At 42.9% G+C, this 19,548-nt stretch overlaps 1 protein-coding gene across 1 annotated transcript in view; it reads left to right on the top strand.

Annotated features, from left to right (window-relative positions):
• Positions 1–19,548, top strand: part of KIAA1211 (KIAA1211 ortholog) — an 82,802-nt gene that overhangs the window by 40,716 nt on the left and 22,538 nt on the right. Inside the window, exon 3 of the mRNA XM_011961245.1 lies at positions 10,498–10,633. Coding sequence (XP_011816635.1) covers positions 10,514–10,633 — 120 coding nt within the window. The 5' untranslated portion in view covers positions 10,498–10,513. The remainder of the gene's footprint in view (positions 1–10,497; positions 10,634–19,548) is intronic.

Genomic DNA, 19,548 nt, shown 5'->3' with positions numbered 1-19,548 from the left:
TTTTTTTTTTTTTTTTAGATACAGAATCTCACTCTGTTACCCAGGCTGGAGTGAAGTGGCACGATTTTGGCTCAGTGCAACCTCCGTCTCCTGGGTTCAAGGGATTCTTCTGTCTCAGCCTCCCGAGTAGCTGGGTTTACAGGCATGAACCACCACGCCCAGCTAATTTTTATTTTTTTAGTAGAGGGGGTTTCACCATCTTGGCCAGGGTGGTGTTGAACTCCTGACCTCAGGCGATCTGCCCACCTTGGCCTCCCACAGTGCTGGGATCATAGGCAAGAGTCACTGTGCCCAGCCAACCTGGCAAATTTTTTGAATTATTTTTTGTAGAGATGGGCTCTTGCTATGGTTCCCAGGCTGATCTTGAATTCCTGGGTTCAAACTATTCTCCCTGCTCAAAGCGTTGGGATTATAGCCATTATTCAGCATGCCTGGCCCTAAAGTAGTCGTTTGGAGCCTCTAGGTAGAATCTTGGAGTTAATTCATCTAACTCTGGGTAAATGAAAGGAAAGAGGAGGTGGAGTAAAGGAGAAAGAAACACCAATGTGTGTTTCCTGCTGTCTTTCTAAATCCATGAGTTAGATCAGAGGGCTTAAATGTTTTAAGATGTAGGTAGAACAGGACCCTGTAAACCTCTGTGAGTTTTTCTTAGTGCTAAATGCATCTTCCCTTAGAATTGACTCAACCTATTCAAAGCCTCTAGTCTGTAGCTAATAGTTCCTGGAATGGGTTCATGATATTTGAACCTTCTTGGGTAGGAGTTGCATGGATGACACCCGAGGGGCTATTGTTCTGTGCATCAGGTACCAGGATCAGGTTTTCAAGAACTGACTTCAAAATTTCCCATGATTTTAGGCAAATGTCAAGGATTTTTCCTCTTTTCCTTTTTTCTCCCTCTTTTCTTAATTTCCTCCTCTTCTTCCTACCTTCCTTCTCCTACTCTTGTTTTTAAAAAAAATTCCATTTTTATTTCAGATTCAGAGAGTACATGTATAGGTTTGTTACAAGGGTATATTACATGATGCTGAGGTTTGAGCTTCATTTAATCCTGTCACTCAGATAGTGAACAAAGTACCCAATAGGCAATGTATCAGCTCTTGCCCCCTGCTCCCTCCCTCTCTCCTATTAGAGTCCCCAACGTCTGTTGTTCCCATCTTTATGTCTGTGTGTTCCCAAGACTTGGCTCCCACTTACAAGTGAGAACATGCGATATTTAATTTTCTGTTTCTGCATTAATTCACCTAATTGCATGTCATCCTTGCACAGGGACCGTGATAATCTTCTCCATATCCAGTTCCAGTTTTAGTGTATGTGCTGCTGAAGTGCTGTACTCTTCCTCCTCCTCTTTCTTTTACTTCTTTGGTCTTATGAGGTCACTACTGATCTTTACAGATATTGACTGTTTAATTTGGGTGGAGGATATCAAGATGATGTAGATCTTCTATGTGGAATGGGTACTTATGGCACACCTATTTACTCTTTCAGCCGTGTCTACACATAGATATGAGTCACAAGGCTGCATTCCTGTGTTTTTAAAATCTTCATCAGCACATTCATGTTCATTGCAGTCCTACTTACAATAGCCAAAAAGGAGAAACAACCCAAATGCCCATTGATGGATGAATGTATAAACATGATGTATATGTACAATGGAATTATTCATTCTTAAAAAGGAAGGAAATTCTGACACATGCTACAATGTGGATGAACTTTCAAAACATTATGCTAAGTGAAATAAGACAGGCACAAAAGGACAGATATTCTGTGATTCTATTTAAAGGAAGTTCCTGAAATAGTAAAATTCGTAGAGACAGAAAGTACAATAGTAGTTGCCAGGCGCTGGGGAGAGGGGAGAATGGGAAGTTATTGTTGCATGGATATGAAGTTTCAGTTTGGGATGAGGATAAAGTTCTAGAAGTTGATAGTGGTGATGCTTTCATTATAATATGAGTGTATTTAATGCCACTGAACTGTGTACTTAAAAAATGTTAAAATGCTAAATTTTATGTTATATGCATTTTATTGTAATAAAATTGTGATCAATATTACATAAATATGAAAAAAATTATGGATGCTGGGATCTCACTTGGTATTGACAGATTTTGTGTTTAAGAATTAAAATTAGGCTGGGCATGGTGGTTCACGCCTATAATCCCAGCACTTTGGGAGGCCAAAGCAGGAGAATTGCTTGAGCCCAGGAGTTCAAGATCAACCTGGGCAACATGGCAAGATTTCATCTCTGTGAAAAATTTAAAAACTTAGCCAGGCACAGTGGTGCATGCCTGTATTTCCAGCTACTTGGGAGGCTGAGGTGGGAGGAGCCCTTAAGTTCTGGAGAGTTCTAGGCTGCAGTGAGCAGAGAGACCACTGCAACAGAATGCCTGGGCAACAGAATGCCTGGGCAACAGAATGGGACTCTGTCTCAAAAACAAAACAAAGTAAAACTGGTATATCCTCTTTTATATAAGATTTGCAATTGTAGGTGAACTGGAACCCTCTTAATTAATACTCCTTTCTTGTCGTGATCCAGCAGCCACCATTCATATAATGTCTTTGTTCTCTAAGAAATCCAAACATCTGTAAACACTGTATTAAGCCCTGTCAACAGTGAGCCAGGAGCCTGAGTTCTGGTTTCTGTTTTGATTGAATCTGTCTCTTCACTTTGCTGGGCTTCAGCTTCTCCATCCATAAAGACTTGGGTCTTGGATTCCATGAGCACAGAGGGGCCCTTTCTTCAGTGGCTGCTGGCTGTGTGATGGCTGTCCCTGTCATCGCTGATACAGTACACTGCCTTTTGCTGCTGCCAGTTTACTCGTAGAGACTCACTAGAGATGTGAAGAGCAGCGCTCCAGGCCTCCAGACACAGGTGTGGAGAAATATTGGCAGGCAGAGTGGAATGCAGGCTCAGAATGGGTCTGTGAGCTCAGGATTTCTAGTCTTCTGCATGAATTTTTACATTGTCTTTGAAGGATTTCTGACAGTGAAAGCACAGATAATGTTATCGGTTAAGGTTTTTGCAATTTATCTTCTTCCTAATCTGAACTTTACCTCACTTATAAAATAATATAGCACAGAGTCCTGGGGATGAGAGTAACAAAGAAATAGAAAAGACAGGAGTTCTGTGGGAAAATTGATGAATTCGTGTTGAGTTTGCAGAGACAGTGGGAGAGTCATTCCACTGTAGCTGGAGACACATGAGAAGAGTGTATTGGAGTGAGGCAGTTATTAAAGGTGAAGCCAGAAGAGCAACCTCAGGCTGTTCTCTCATCAATGTCTTTGGAAAGGTAACTGCAGGAGGCAGTGAAGAGTAGAGGGGCAAGTCCAAAAGCTGGTATCTTTGGACTGAATAGAAACCCCTGATGAAATGTTTCGAAGCCCAACCTCTCTGTCAATACAAATAATATCAATGACAACAGCAAATCAGAACAGAAATGTAGAAATGGCAGTTACAACATGTCAGCCATGCTCCTTTCTGTACATAGGAGAGCTGACTGCCTTCTAGAGCCCCAGGAACTTCTGCTGTTTGGACCTCCAATCCAAAAGGACCATTTTTCTGACCTCTGTAAGTCAGGGCTGTGATTTTTCTCTAGGCTTCTGAAAACTGTTCCTCAGAGACCAGTGCTGTTCTGAACTTCCCAAGTGGGCCTTTCTTTCTCTCTTTGTAGAGTTGGCTTTTACTGTGTGTGCTTTGCATTTGACTTCAAATCTTGTTTAAATTAAAATGATTGTTAAATGACTATATTGACAATCCTCCAGTTCAGGGTTTAAAATCTGTGGGATTTTAGAGGTCTTTATACAGCTCTCCTCACAAGCAAGAGGCTGCTCTGTGTTCTAAGTAGTAGAAGAGAAGGTTCCCACCTGCAAGTCCATTTCCTATCATTTGAGCAGAGAGAGAGGGAGGGCAAGTTGCAGCATTGAGGCTGAAAGGCCCCTCTCTAGGTTCCCTCAAAAGGAAGCAGGGAGAGGTGGAGTGGGCCTGCTTCACAATCAACTGTGAAAGATCTTTAAATGTCAAGAGTAAAGAAGTACGGATGAACTCTGCTAAGGTACAATTTGTGGTAAATTGCCCCTCCACCTCCCAGTCATGTAATTTGCAGTTCCCAGCTGGTTAAGGACCATGGTTCCATCAAGCTCTGTGTTCATTAGAACATGGTTTCAAGCTGAGATCTCCACGCATAGGCTATTCAGTTTCAATTCCAACCGTCCCTCAAATTTTGGAACTTTGGGCAATACTTTTACCCACTTGTTGCCTCAGCTTCCCCTTCAGAGAACAGGAAATAATCTACATTGTAGAGTTGTTTGGAGCTGGAACTGGTAACCATGCTTACCAAAGATTTAGTATTAGATTTAATATTACACAAACTGCTGCCCTCTTTCTGCTGCTCTAACCATATGACTGACATACCTGCCCCCATTTTGCCTTCTACCATGATTGTAAGCTTCTTGAGGCCCTTACCAGAAGCCAGGCAGATAATTAATGCCATGCTTATACAGCCTGCAGAACCTCTTTTCTTTATAAATTACCCAGCCTCAGGTATTTCTCTGCAGTAACACAAAAATGACCTAATATAGAAAACTGGTACCAAAGAATAGGACATTGCTATAAAGATAACTGAAAATGTCAAAACAGCCTTAGAACTGGGTAACAGGCAAAGGTTGGAAGAGTTTGGAGGGCTCAGGGGGAGACAAGAAGATGAGGGAAAGTTTGGAATTTCTTAGAGACTGGTTAAATACTTGTGACTAAAAATGCTGATAGTGATATGGACAGTGAAGGCCAGGCTAATGAGGTCTCAGATGAAAATAAGGAACTTACTGAGAACTGTAGCCAAGGTCTCCTTTGTTGTACTGTAGCAAATAACTTGGCTGCATTGTGTTCATTCCCTAGGGATCTGTGGTAGTTTGAACTCAAGAGTGGTAACTTAGGGTATCTGTTGAAAGAAATTTTTAAGCAGCAAAGCATTTAAGATGTGACCTGGATGCTTCTAACGGTTTACATTCAGATATGCCAAGGAGGAGGACCTTAGGAAACAACCCAGGCTCTCGGTTGAGGCTCTAGGAGGACTACACCCTAGAAGTGTAGGCAAAACAGAAGTAGTCTGAGCCTTACAAAGATGGCTAACCAGCATGAATTAGCTCAGTCTTTGATTGGATTGAAGTGAAGTGCTTCTTTGCTGTTTGCAGCCTTCAAGAAGATCGGGTGAGTCTTCTCTGGAAGAAGAGAACCCAGCCTCTAAAATTTTTGAGGCATGATGTGTGAAGTTTAATTAAAAATTACCAGGCATCTAAGAAACAGACTACAAGAAAAACAAGATAATAGAAATAGACCTAAAGGTGACCTAGATGTTGGAGTCTCAGATAGACTTTCAAATAATTGTGATTAATATATTCAACAATATAGTTTACAAGATGGAGAATTTTAGCAGATAACATAAATTTATTAAACAATTAAATGGAAATTTGAGATCCAAAATATACTTCTGAAATTAAGAACTCAACAGATGGGTTTTAACAGCAGATTGGACTTAAAGAGAAAATTAGTGAGCTGGAAGCAAGTCCATAGAAATAATCCAGTCTGAATCATATTGAGTATAAAGATGGTAGCTACAATAATGAGAATAAAAGTTATGTGGCTTGTACTTAAAAGCATCTAACATGGGAGGATCAGAGAGAGATGAGAGGAAAAATGGGGCAGAAGCAATATTTAAGGGATAAAGGCTGAGAATTTTCCAAAGCTGATGAAAGACATCAAGCTACAGATTTAAGAAGCATTGTGTAACCCAAGCTGAATAAATTAAAAGAAGCTCACACCCTGCTACACCCACTGCTAAAAACCAAAGATAAAGAGGCTAATTTTAAAATCAGCTATAAATGAAAAATAGCTGTATTAGTCTGCTCTTGCACTACTGTAAAGAAATACCTGAGACTGGGTAATTTATAAAGAAAAGAGGTTTAATTGGCCATGATCCTGTAGGCTGTACAGAAAACATAGTGGCTTCTACTTCTAAGGAGGCCTCAAGAAGCTTCCAATCATGGCAGAAGGCAAAGAGGGAAGTGAGGTGTTTCACATGGCAGGAGCAGGAGCAAGAGAGAGCAAGGCAGGAGGTGCTGCATGCTTTTTAACGACAAGATCTTGCAAGAACTCACTCACTACCATGAAAATAGCACCAAGGGGATTATGCTGAACCATTCATGAGAAATCCATCCCCATGATCCAGCCACCTCCCACCATTGGAGACTACAATTTGACATGAGATTTGTCGGGGCACAGATCCAAACCATATCAGTAGATCATGTGTCTTTTCAAAGATGCAGTAATACAAGCATATCTACAAAAATTCTATGCATCAGGTGTGGTGACTCATGCCTGTAATTCCAGCACTTTGGGAGGCTAAGGTGGGAGGATTGCTTGAGGCAGGAGTTCCAGACCAGCCTGGGAAAGATGGCAAGAACTCATCTCTACAAAAAATTTTAAAAGTAGCCAGGTATGCTGACATAAGCCTGTAGTCCCAGCTACTTGGGAGACTGAGGCAGGAGGATCCCCTGAACCCAGGAGTTCAAGGTTGCCCAGGAGCTATGATTCAGCCACTGCACTCCAGCCTTGGTGACTGAGACCCTGTCGTACAAAAAAAAAAAAAAAAATCAGCAGTCACGTTATTATAATTAATAAATAAATTTAGCAAAGTCTCTGGTTATAAGATCAGTATACAAAAATAAGTTACATTTTATATCCACTAATTAAAAAATTGGAAAATAGAAATTTTAGTCTATACCATTTACAATAAATTCAGAAACACCAAATATATAAGAATAAACCTATCAAAATATGTACAAGACCTCTATACAGAAAACTTCAACACATTTGTTAAGAGAAATTAAAGATGATATAAATACATGAGGAGTTAGCCCATGTTCATGGATTACAAGATTCAATATTGTAAAAATATCAGTTTAAAAATGTATAGATTTAATGCCATCTAAAAGCAATCTCAATATTATATTCATGTACGTGTATATGTATAAATTTATGTAGAGGCCAGGTATATATGTATAAATTTATGTAGAGGCCAGGTGTAGCAGCTCACACTTGTAATCCCAGTACTTTGGGAGGCCAAGGTGGGCAGATCACTTGAGACCAGGATTTCGATACCAGCCTGGCCAACATGGCAAAACCCCATCTCTACCAAAAATACAAAATTTAACCAGGTGTGGTTATGGGCACCTGTAATCCCAGGTACTCAGGAGCTTGAGGCAGGAGAATTGCTTGAACTCAGAAGGTAGAGGTTACAGTAAGCTGAGATTGCGCCACTGCACTCCAGCCTGGGTCACAGAGTGAGATCTTGTCTCAAAAATAAATAATAAAACCCAGAAAAGGAATGCTGAAAAACTTAAACTACTAGATATCAAGACTCCTTAAAAAGCTACAGCAATTAAGATAGTGTGTTATTGGTATAAACACAGATAAGTAAAAAAAAAGTAAAAACAAAACAACAGCAACAAAAAACAGACAAGTAGACCAATGAAACAGAGGCCAGACAAAATTACAATATAGACAGTTACTTAATTTATAGCAAATTGCCCATTGTCTTCAAAGCTTAGTTTAGTTTCCATGTCCATAAAATACCCTTACTAACAGTGCCTACCACATAAGTTTTAAATATTATATATCAAAAAGATTCTGATATTATGTTAAAGAGGTTAGCATACATGCAAGGTACATCACAAGTGTCCAATAAAATTTAGCTAGGATAAATATTACCACTGTGACCACCACTATTATAATTACTACTACTGCTATTATTACTCTTCATTTTCTCGATTTTTCAATATGATCATCTGGAAATGAGTAATGGATGGATATTAGATCTTTGCTGGGAACAGGAATGTTTGGAGTTCAACACCAAAGAGCAGGAGAGTACCAATTCTTAGCCTATGTAGAAAAAATAATGGGATCAGTGGGATAAACTTCATGACTCAGTCAGGTTGACTTAGAAACTGGAATGGAACTTAGCCTAGCACTGCTGTATTCTGTACACACAACTGCGAGAAATTAGTAAATATATATATATGCCCTTTGCAAAAATACAGTGTAGAAATGAAGTCATGTACCCCTTCTCTCAACTGAGTCATAACCAGCAGTCTGAAAAAGAAGTTTAAACAGAGAATATTCAGAAGTTCAATTCCACAACTTCGAATGAAAAGCTTATTTCCTAACATTTTTAGGTGAACTTGGAAGCTCAGTTTGTGACATAGGTCCCAGATTTTCTGAGGACAGGGAGATCATAACATATTACTCTCCCGGCATGTTTCCTAAAAGAGTGCCTCATATTTCATAAAGGGAATTGCTGCTATATGGTGCCCTGGGTTATTTAGCTGAAGACTTATGCCTTATTCTAGTTATTTAGTATCTTCAACCCTCTCATAGTCCAGCCCCCATGGCATCTGCACCATGTTCCTCTCCCATACCCTGTGTCACTCATGGGTGGCAATACTATAAGACCTTCTACCACTTTAAAATATGGCAGCTGGCTGGCATGGTTCTCAGCAGATCTGAGTTCAGTTTCTCAGTCTATTCCTTCAATTTGCATGTCTTTATGTAAGTTATTTACTTGCTGAGTTTCATCTGTCACAAGATGGTGATGATGGGGATTAAATGAGATAATGAAAGTAAAACTCCACACTTTTTTTAAAAATCAAAGTAAGGGTTGATGTTTATAATAATTATTATTATAGCGTAAGATCACATAGCTGGCAGGCTCACATCCAAGTCTTTTGTTTGTAAACCTCGCACACTTTTACACCATGCTGCCTGTAATTTAGCAAACTAGATTATAAAATTTGGTAATTAGTGTTCCCAACTGGGTCTAGACTTGGGCAGATAACAAGTACAGCTGCCCCAGAACCTTGCCCACTGCATTCTGTAATTCAGTTCATAGGCACTGCCTGGGAACACCTGCCCCCAGTGCTGACTGTTCTCTCATGCACTTGGTCACTGAGAAAACCCCAGTAGGGGCCCCTTTCTGGGGAGGGGAAGGAGGAGGTTGTGCTCTCTCTCCCTTCCAAGTGCTGCCTGTATTACCTGGCATTGTGCCTGCCTTGGTGCTCTTCCTGCCCCTGTGAGGAGCTGGCAGCCTCAGTGTGTACTCTTTCCCAGAGATAAGTTAGTTTCCAAGATCAAGTAAGGAACAGTTTGCTTCTGCTGCTTCCTCTTTGTGCATTTCTTTTTTTTTTTTTTTTTTTTTTTTTGAGATAGAGTCTTGCTCTGTCACCCAGGCTGGAGTGCAGTGGCGCGATGTTGGCTCACTGCAATCTTCACCTCCCGGGTTCAAGCGATTCTCCCATCTGAGTCTCCCAAGTAGCTGGGATTACAGGCGCCCACCACCACGCCCAGCTAATTTTTTTTTTTTTTTAGTAGAGATGGGATTTCACCATATTGGCCAGGCTGGTCTTGAACTCCGGACCTCATGTGATCTGCCTGCCTCTGCCTCCCAAAGTGCTGAGCTTGGCATGAGCCACTGTGCCTGGCCGTCTTTGTGCATTTCACACGGCTTATACCTCATTGTTAGGTAGGAGTCCAGACTTCCTCCAAGTCCAGCCCTTCAACTAAAAAGTGTTTTAGCTGGGCTTAGTGGCTCATGCCTATAATCCCAATGCTTTGTGAGGAAGCCAAGAGTTCAAAACCAGCCTGGGCAACATAGCAAGACCCCATCCCTACAGAAAATAATATAAATTAGCTGGATGTGGGAGCAGATGCCTATATTCCTAGCTACTCTGCAGGATCCCCTGAGCCCAGGAGTTTGAGGCTACATTGAGCCATGATCACATCACTACACTCCAGTCTGGGCAACAGAACAAAGTCTTGTCTCTAAAAATATAAATAAATAAAAATGAAAATATAAAAAGTTTTTGTTGGATACCAGCCACCTATAAGGTGTTCCATATATGCAAAGCCTATCAGAATGGCCCTAACACAAATGTCTCCCATTTTCTCGAAATTCCTAAAGCATTTATTGTCTCTATCAACAATTCTGTAGTCCTCTTCCAAAGTCTTTGTTTGGGATGTGTACATCTTTCTTCCAGTTTGGTTGTCATCTGAAAGTAAGAAATCCTTGCCTCTTACTTCTAGACTTGCATGTTACTTAATAAATTCTGGTTGGCAAGACTTACTGGGACAAAACTGATAGTGACAGCTCAGTTGGAGAAAGGCTCTTCCAATTAAAAGTTCTGCAGTGCCTTCTGTCTTGGATCCTATACAAATAAGTAACTGTCTTTGTGTTCTCATGGTGAATGGCTCTGAACCAGGGCTGTGTAAGAGATGGGGACCTTTTCGTCTACCCAGCTCTTTGGCCGACCCCCAGCTGAAAGGGACACAATGCTGGAAGTGCTTGCCGAATGAGATTGAGAATGTGGGTGGAGTCCCTCCAATCAGGAATAATGGGAAACTGAATTGCCAAAAGAAATTGTATCCTAATAAAATGAAGCACATGATTTACATTCCAGGTCCTTCAACTATTCTATGGGAACCCGGGCATTTTCCCATGACAGTATTTTTATCCCTGATGGGGGAGCAGAAAGTGAGCAGACAGTTCAAGCAATGTCACAGGACAACATCCTGGGCAAAGTCAAAACTCTTCAGGTAAGACAGCTTGAGAGTGGAAGGTACGAGCCATAGGAGGGGCCCAGCTATGGAGGGAAGTGGGAAAAGTCCCGAGCTTGGCCTTGAGTAATGGATTGGGAGGTCCAGAGGTCACTCTTGGTGAGAATTATTGCTTTCTTGAATTCAACTCTATTCTCTGGAAACCTCCTGCCCAACTGCGAGACCTACACTATCGCCATTGCAGCCACCTGCATGACACACCCTCTCCTTTTCTTTCAAATTGTTCCCTCCTATTTTACTGGACATGAAAATAAGTACCCAAGAGAAGCTGCAGGACTTGGGGCCAGGCACGGTGGCTGAGGCCTGTAATCCCAGCACTTTGGGAGGCCGAGGCAGGTGGATCACTTGAGGCCAGGAGTTCAAGAGCAGCCTGGGCAACATGGCGAAACACTGTATCTACTAAAAATGCAAATACTAGCTGGATGTGGTGGCACACACCTGTAATCCCAGCTACAAGGGAGGCTGAGGCAGGAGAATCGCTTGAATCCGGGAGGAAAAGGTGGTAGTGAGCCGAGATCATGCCACTGCACTCCAACCTGGGTGACAGAGCAAGACTCTCTCCCCCAGAACAACAACAACAACAAAACTACAGGACTTGGATGAGAGGAAGAGTTCCTAACCATTAAGCATTGCCCATAATCCCTGAATCAGGGCTGACTGTTGACTGAGAGTATGCACAACACATATCCACTTTCCGAGTCTTCTCTAATTGGACAGTGAATGACATGACTGTATTTTTCTGTTGTGTTTGTAAATCTCACCACCCTGAGCCACCTTGTCTCAGAAGAAAATCACAAAGCTCTTAAGCCACCTTTCAGTTCACTCTGCAGAGTGGGGCAGTTTTCCTACCTAAAATCAACTCTGGTGGTACCTCCATAACAATGAAAATATAAATAATTCTTCACTAAATGTGATTGAAATGGCAGGTAATACAGGAAAAGCAAGAAGAGCAATGCCCTTAGAGCCTGACTATGAGGTCTGCCTAGTGGCTTGGCAGATAGAATTCTCTCACCTGGCCAGGCACGGTGGCTCACTGCGGTAATTCCAGCACTTTGGGAGGCTGAGGTGGGTAGACTGCTTGAGCTCAGGAGTTCAAGACCAGCCTGGGCAACATGGTGAAACCACATCTCTACCAAAAATACAAAAGTTAGCCAGGCATGGTGGTGTATGCCTGTAGTCCCAGTTTCTCAGGAGGCTGAGGTGGGAGGATGGCTTGAGCCTGGGAGGCGGAGGTTGCAGTAAACTGAGATCACACCACTGCATGCCAGCCTAGGTGATAGAGTGAGAGCTTGTCCAAAAAAAGAAAAATTTCTCTTACCCAAGATAAATGCCCAAGCAAGCACTTCTCTGAGGTTCTCCAGCTAGCTGCTTGGAGGCTCTCCAGGTTATGAGCAGAGGGCTCTGGGCTGCTGGTTTCCACCTGTCTGTAAGTCTACAACACTGGATTAATAAATGAATCAATGAACGAGAAAAAAAAAAGGAAAAGAGAACAGCTGCCCTCAGTAGCTACTGATATGCTGACGCACTTTACTCAGTAGAGATCAGCAGAAGATTGAGACTATCCTGGCTAACACAGTGAAACCCTGTCTCTACTAAAAATGCAAAAAAGTAGGTGGGTCTGGTGGCACGTGCCTGTAATCCCAGCTACTCGGGAGGCTGAGGCAGGAGAATCGCTTGAACCTGGGAGGCAGAGGTTGCAGTGAGCCAAGATCGCGACACTGCACTCCAGCCTGGAGACAGAGAGACTTCGTCTCAAACAAACAAACAAAAATTTATTTCTGAGGTGTTCTTGTTTCTATGGAGCATGAGCTGTGTATTTGGTGATATTTTGTGGAAATTGTGTCTGGTTACATATTCCACATAACACCCAGCTAAATGTGTAGCCTATGGCAGATGAGGAAGTAGCTAAGAGACCCTGGAACGACACCCAGCTTGCCTAGATCTTGATGCCTGCTGCCACTGCTTCCCCAAGCCATCGTCCTGCCCTCAGGGCCAACCCCAGGCATGTCCTTCAAATCTTAGGATTCCTAACTGACTTCCATTCTTGGTTCTAGCTGGCTGTGCTCTTACACTTTTTATAGAAAAAGCACTTCTTATAGGTTGAAGATGCCCTTAGAGCCTGACTATGAGGTCTGCCTAGTGGCTTGGCAGACAGAATTCTCTCACCTGGCCAGCACGGTGGCGCACTCTGGTAATCCCAGCACTTTGGGAGACTTCTTACCGGTCGAAGAAGAGGGAAGGATGATGATGGCCAAAGAAAACCTTGACCCCCTCCTCCGTACCTTTCCTTGTTCAAGTCTTTTGATTCTTGCAATATTATTCCTAAGAAGTTGTGAACCTCTGTTTCATCGTATCCCCTTTCTAAGAGGAATGACTTACAGATTTCAGTTCACAAAATGGCTGTATTTTATGAGAGCTTTTTAGGAGTTTTTAAAAAATCAGATTAAAATCTCTTGTCTTCAATGATACCTGATCTGTCACATCACACCACATGCCACTGCCATGCCAAGAAGTGGATTTAGTGTTGTGAAAAAGTATACTATATAATTCTGCAGTGTTGGAAAGATAGAAACTCAATAAAAATATGTGAGTGCCTGGTATTTCTGTTAATAGTAAGGCATGATTTTAAATAATCTGATGTCATAATTAATAAAATGTAAAATGACTAACTTCCCCAAAGTGATGCTTGCGTAAACACAGGAAGAAAAATGTGAGTAAAGCAGAATAACTATTTAATTCGTGTGCGCTCATTTTGACAATATCTATTCATATGAGGTCTGCCTAGTTTTGCTTCTGCTGCATGGATTCACAAGCTTCCTTTCATCTCTGTAGTTACATTTTTGAAAACATAAAAGGCTTTGTTTGCTCTTTGAGGAGGGAAATGGGGATCATAGAAAATATGATTTTTTTTGGCGTGACCTGAGATATAACTGTATCATCCCCCAAAAGATTGTGCTTTATTTTTCAGTCGACTAAGCAGTATGTTCCTGGTAAGTCATAGAAATGATAGTAACTTTATGAACTTGCATGAATGCTTTGCATTTTTCCATGACAACATGATGCTGGTATTGATGCTTAGTAAGCAGCCTAAGAGACTGCCCCCTTGTAGATGCCAGCATGGAATGAGAGAATTGAGTTGTGTCTGAGGCATGTATATTTTTACGTCTGGAATTGTCTTTGTGTATGTGTGTATGTTTATTTTTAAAAAGAGAGAAGTAATGGAAAACACCTATTTGACAGTGTATGTCCTGGCAAGCTGATTAGCCACCATTATTAAGACATTCTTCTGAGATGAGATGTCTACTGGAATGCCTTTTTTCTCTGTGGCTTAAGAAACTTCCCAGCCCTTGCAGCCCCTAGAGACCCACGGAAGGGTGTCTGTAATGCCTGCATTTGGAAAGGTTGCCCTCTAGTGCCTGCACATTGTTGGCTCACCGAGAACTGTCTTAGGTTACAGGTTGGTATCTCTCCAGGGAATACAGAATACAGTATAAACCAGCCTCCCCTTTCCTAAGTAACGTGAATCTACCATCTGCCACAATTTCTGTGGCAGATTTAAAAGAAAAATCACTATTTAAAAGAAAAAATCACCATTTTTTCTAAATATAAAAATGATGCAGGTGCATAGTGAAAACAAATTTTAATATATAGGGCAGTTGTAGGGACAAAACCAACAATGGTGTCCTTTGTGAGGATTCTGTACATAAAAGAGTTGCTCTGTGGCCAGTAGTATGAATACCATCTGAATGACTGACAGAATGCGGTGAAATACAAAGCCACCTCCACCTGGCTGTATGGCTTTGGGTGAACTCATTCAACCTCTCTGACACTTTCTCCTCCTGAAAACTAAGGGGCATGCACACAAGGGGTGATCTGAGGGCCCCTCCTGCTCTTAAGATCTGCTATCTCTATAAAATCACCATTGACCTGCTGTAGCACAGAGCAGCTTCAGAAGCTTTGCACTTCGTTGCATTTCAGCTACAATGACCTTGACATTCCCTACAGCTGCCCACCAGCACGGATCAGGGAGGGTGCCTGTTTGTGTAAGATCAGACCAGGCTGTGAGGTATGTACCAACTGGTGGTAAAACTCAGGGGTACCACAGTCTAAGGCTGCAGGTAGTTGTTAGGATTATACCACACCTTTGTCAGGAAGTGCTGCCTCTGTTTGTACCATGGATTATCTGGTGGGGGAGGGAACACCTCCATCCTGAGTAGTTTGTATCTCCCACCGAGCCAGATTTCACTTACAAATGCCAAAGTCATACATTTGGGGATTTTGGCACCTTACTGCAGCTGTCAAGGACACAAAGAGTAAACACCCACTCTTAGCCACTTCTTCCTAGAGCAGGATGTCTTTAATTCCGTATGCTTTTTCTTTTTCTTTTTTTATTACTCATTTTAACAATGGAGATACCTGTAGTTTGTTCAAAAAGACAGCAAATTTTTTTTTTTTTTTTTTTTCTGCTTTGCTCTTTAGACATAGTCTGAAGGATAGGAAAATCTAGCTGGCAGAGAGCTGCAGAATATGGTGTGCTCGGCATTTCCACATTGTAGGGATAAGCCTTATAAATATGGATGTGCATTCCTGTAACGTCATTCTGCAGCATTCCACATTACAACAAAATGGCCCAATTTGAATGAATAAAATATAGTTCTTGTAGCTCACATTCCAGTCTCAACAGTAACTCCATTCATAGCCACCAGCAACATGGAGCGTCAGTTGAGGCACAAGTGTCCACTCTACCTTCTGCTTATACTTCCCGTGTGTATAAAGAAGGAGCCTAGGGGCTGGGCGTGGTGGCTCACGCCTGTAATCCCAGCACTCTGGGAGGTGGAGGTGAGTGGATCACTTGAGGCCAGGAGTTCAAGACCAGCCTGGCCAGCATGGTGAAACCCCATCTCTACTAAAAATACAAAAGTTAGCCGGGTGTGGTGGCACGTGCCTGTAATCCCAGCTACTCGGGGAGACTGAGGCAGGAGAATCTCTTGAACCCCGGAGGTGGAGGTTGCAGTGAGCCGAGATGGTGTGGGTGACAGAGCGAGACTCCGTCGCAAGAAGAAAAAAAAAAAAAAAGAAGAAGGAACCTGGGGGGATGGGAGGAGTGGTAGTTTATTTCTCTGAAAACTTAAAGGCCAGCTTATCTTAACAGTCTGGTTTTCAGTGATTATTTCGTAGTTCCTCTCATGACAATGCCTGAGTAGTGGGCAGAATTAAAGTAACAGAAAAGACACATTTATCCACATAGTCAACTCACATGACACCTGAGATTGCCAAATAGGTGTGAGCAGTAAACTTAATTGTTGATATAATAAATCACACAAAATGTCGTAACAGCCAGTCTCCTCTGAGTTGGCTGAAGGAAGCATTCAGAGGAGGTACCACAGGGAGAGCCTGTAGGGGTGAGGAGGTACCACAGGGAGAGCCTGTAGGGGTGAGGCCTTGGCCTTGAGTACCTGAGGATTGCGCACCGTGCCTCGGATCCTGAGTCCTGCCCTGGCCTGCGTCCACTGTCTCATCCCAGATGACTGTAGGGCAGTCCTTCGTCTGGACATAGAAACTGTAGCCCTCCTCTTCATCATGGCCACCTCCTCTTCATCATGGCCATCCTTTCATCTCAGTTTTTCTTCCTAAGTTCCCCAGCCACCAGCCTGAGTTTGTTTTCTCTGGGGGAATTTCAAGTCAGCTTCTTTACTAAGATGCACACTTTCATTCTAAAAGGCAACAGCATGATGCTGATTTTGCCAGGATGAACATATCTGTGACATTACATGATAGATACACATTCTGCTTCCCTCCCTCCCTCTGCCTCTTCTCCCTCTGCCCTCCCCTGCCAACGTCCCTCAGCTGTTGTAACTGCAGCTGGTCTGCTCTTCCTGGGCCCTGCTCCCTCTTCTTCCCTATGCATTTTCTCTGTTCCCTGTCCCTTCTTCTCGATTTGCCTCTTTAATTCTCAACTTCACCTCCTAACATTACTCTTTTCATTTCTCTGCTTTGTACCAGGCACCTTCTTTTTCCTGCTATTGTTCCATTTTTTTTTTTTCTTACCTTGTTCTCTTTTCTATTTGTAGATATAATAGTTACTCCATCTTTGGACATTATTTCAATTCAGACTGAATTGAAATACATTTTGCTTTATTCTTTTTTTTGTCTCTTCAGCATCAGGATGGACCAACAGGAGTATTATAAAAAGGGCCCTAATGAAGTAAAACAGGCTAGGTGCAATGGCTCATGCCTGTAATGCCAGCACTTTGGGAGGCTGAGGCAGGAGGATTGCTTGAGTCCAGGAGCTCCAGACCAGCCTGAGCAACATAGCAAGACCCCACCCAACTCTACAAAAATTTGAAAAATTAGTCAGGCATGGTGGTATGCACCTGTAGTCCCACCTATTTAGGAGGCTGAGGTGGGAAGATTCCTTGAGCCCAGGAGTTTGAGGCTGTAGTGAGCTATGATGGCACTACTGCACTTTAGCCTGGGCAACAGAAGGAGACCCCAACTCTAGGAAATTAAAATTTAATTTAAAAAATTTAAAATGAAGTAAAGTTTAAGAGAGAGAGAGAGAGAGAGAGAGAGAGAGTGTGTGTGTGTGTGTGTGTGTGTGTGTGTGTGTGTGTGTGTGTGTGCATTGTGATGATGGCCAAAATCCTAACTAAATGGTATTAGAGTGTTAGGCCAGGTCCTCCTTGGAAGTTCATTATCCTTTCCAGCTGGGTGCAGTGGCTCATACCTGTAATCCCAGCACTTTAGGAGCCTAATGCAGAAGCATCACTTGAGCGCAGGAGTTTGAGACAAGCCTGGGCATCATGGTGAGACCCCGTCTGTACAAAAAAATCTTAAAATTAGCTGGAGAGAAACAGAAGAAAGATATTCTGAAGCAGTGAAGCAGTTCACAATCACCACAAGCAGGTTCTCCAGCATTAGGTATGGTGGTCGATGTGTGTGGTCCTAGCTACTTGGGAGGCTAAGGCAGGAGGATCACTTGAGCCCAGGAGATCGAGGCTGCAGTGAGCTGTGATCATGCCACTGCACTCTAGCCTGTGCGTCAGAATGAGACCCTGTCTCACTCAAAAAAAAAAAAAAGAAAGAAAGAAATATCCTTTCCACTGTAAGCACAAGAAATGTCCTCATCTCAGCATTGGAAAAAGCAGACCCCCCCAGCAAGAGATGTCTCAGTCTAAGGGGATTTAGAACAGTTTCCAGTTTTTGGCCAACACTCCTAGAGAAGGCTGGACTGGGCGGACACAGGAACCATTCCCACCTCTTCTGCACAGGTCCCCACCCCCTTTCCAAAGGCTGCAGGGTGAGATGGGCCTGTTACTTTGTTATTCCATGTCCTCTTGTCTAACTCCATCCATCGGCTGTTCTAACCATGCCTGCTTATTGATTTGTTTAGAATAGATACTACTTGCTGCTTTCTGTTGGACTTGTTTTTAGAAGATACCCTTTTCAGCCTTTTCCTCCCCACAACCCTTCCAGGCTGCTGACGCTGTACTTCCCTTGCTGAACGTGGCTTTTCATGTGTGCTCCTTTCCTGTGAGGCTGGGAGAGCCAGGCTCAGGCTGAAATACCAGCAGACCCAATATAAGCCCTTGCCTGGCTGTGCTCCTGACTTGGCATGCTGGGGTCCCCAGGGGGCATGTGGAGGGGACCCTTGGGCTCATCTCTGTTATATCTCTGCAGTCTCACTGCCCACTGTGCAAGCCTGAGGGGGAGCTGGGCAAAGGTGGGTGGATTTGGTACCACTGAGTTCAAAGGGAGAGAAGACATTTCCTTCAAGGGATTCTTCCACCAGGGAACATCAGTGAAGTATTAGAAATACTCTGTCTCTTTATTTCTGCTCCTGGAAGAAACAAGTGCAGTGTCAAATTTATGAGCACCAGTGGAGTGCCATGAAAACAACACTGAATGTTATTTTTAAAAGACCTGAGTTCAGATTCCTTTTGAGCCACTCATTCTTTCCATAAGCTTGGGCCAGTCACCTCTCTCCACTGGGCCTCAGACCTTTTTTGCAAAGTGAGGGGTTTGGAGTAGGTGATTGCTGTGGCTTTTTGCAGCTCTGTGGGATTAAATATTAGCCAGATTAGAGATAAATATCAGGCTAGGCACAGTGGCTCACGCCTGTAATCCCAGCACTTTGGGAGGCCAAGGTGTGCAGATTGCTTGAGACCAGGAGTTCGAGACGAGCCTGGGCAACTTGTTGAAACCCCATCTCTACAAAAAATACAAAAGTTAGCTGTGTATGCACCGTGGTGATGCATGCCTGTAGTCCCAGCTACTTGGAAGGCTGAGATAGGAGGATCACCTGAGCATGGGAGAATCATCTGAGCCTGGGAATTCAAGGTTGCAATGAGCCGAAATTTGGCCACTGCACTCCAGCCTGGGCAACAGAGTGAGACCCTGTCTCAAACAAACAAACAAACAAACATTTCAGAAAATATATTTTTTGAGGAATATAATGACTATGAAACCTAAGGACCTAGGTCTTAGAGCAGTGGTTCTCAGGTGGGGGCAATTTTACACCCCAGGGGACTTTGGGCAACTTCTGGAGACATTTTTGCTTTTCTAATCTGAGCTTCCTCTACTTGCAAATACTATTTAATCCTTTCTACCCTATTTTCCCCTCCCTTCTCCCTGTCCTTTTAGCCACCACTCACCAGTAATCAGTCCCTCTCTGGCTTTTCCCCACTTGGTTCCTTTATCCCCTTTGTCACGGTTAGGTGGCCACAGCAAGGCAAAGAGGACGTCCAGATTGTTCCTATCCTTTACAGGGTTTTAGTATTGATCATGGAAATACTTGCTGGCTCTGGGGCCTTCTTTGCCTTGGCAGTGACCCACTGTGGCAGAATGCAATGTTCTGGTTTGGGGTCTCAAGCTAAGGGCTGGTGAGGAAGGCT

The sequence above is a fragment of the Colobus angolensis genome, unplaced genomic scaffold (assembly GCF_000951035.1).
Source record: "Colobus angolensis palliatus isolate OR3802 unplaced genomic scaffold, Cang.pa_1.0 Scaffold54, whole genome shotgun sequence".
NCBI classification, from domain to species: Eukaryota; Metazoa; Chordata; class Mammalia; order Primates; family Cercopithecidae; genus Colobus; species Colobus angolensis.
Note: the sequence above shows the minus strand (reverse complement) of the source record. Positions and strands in the feature narration are given on the sequence as shown.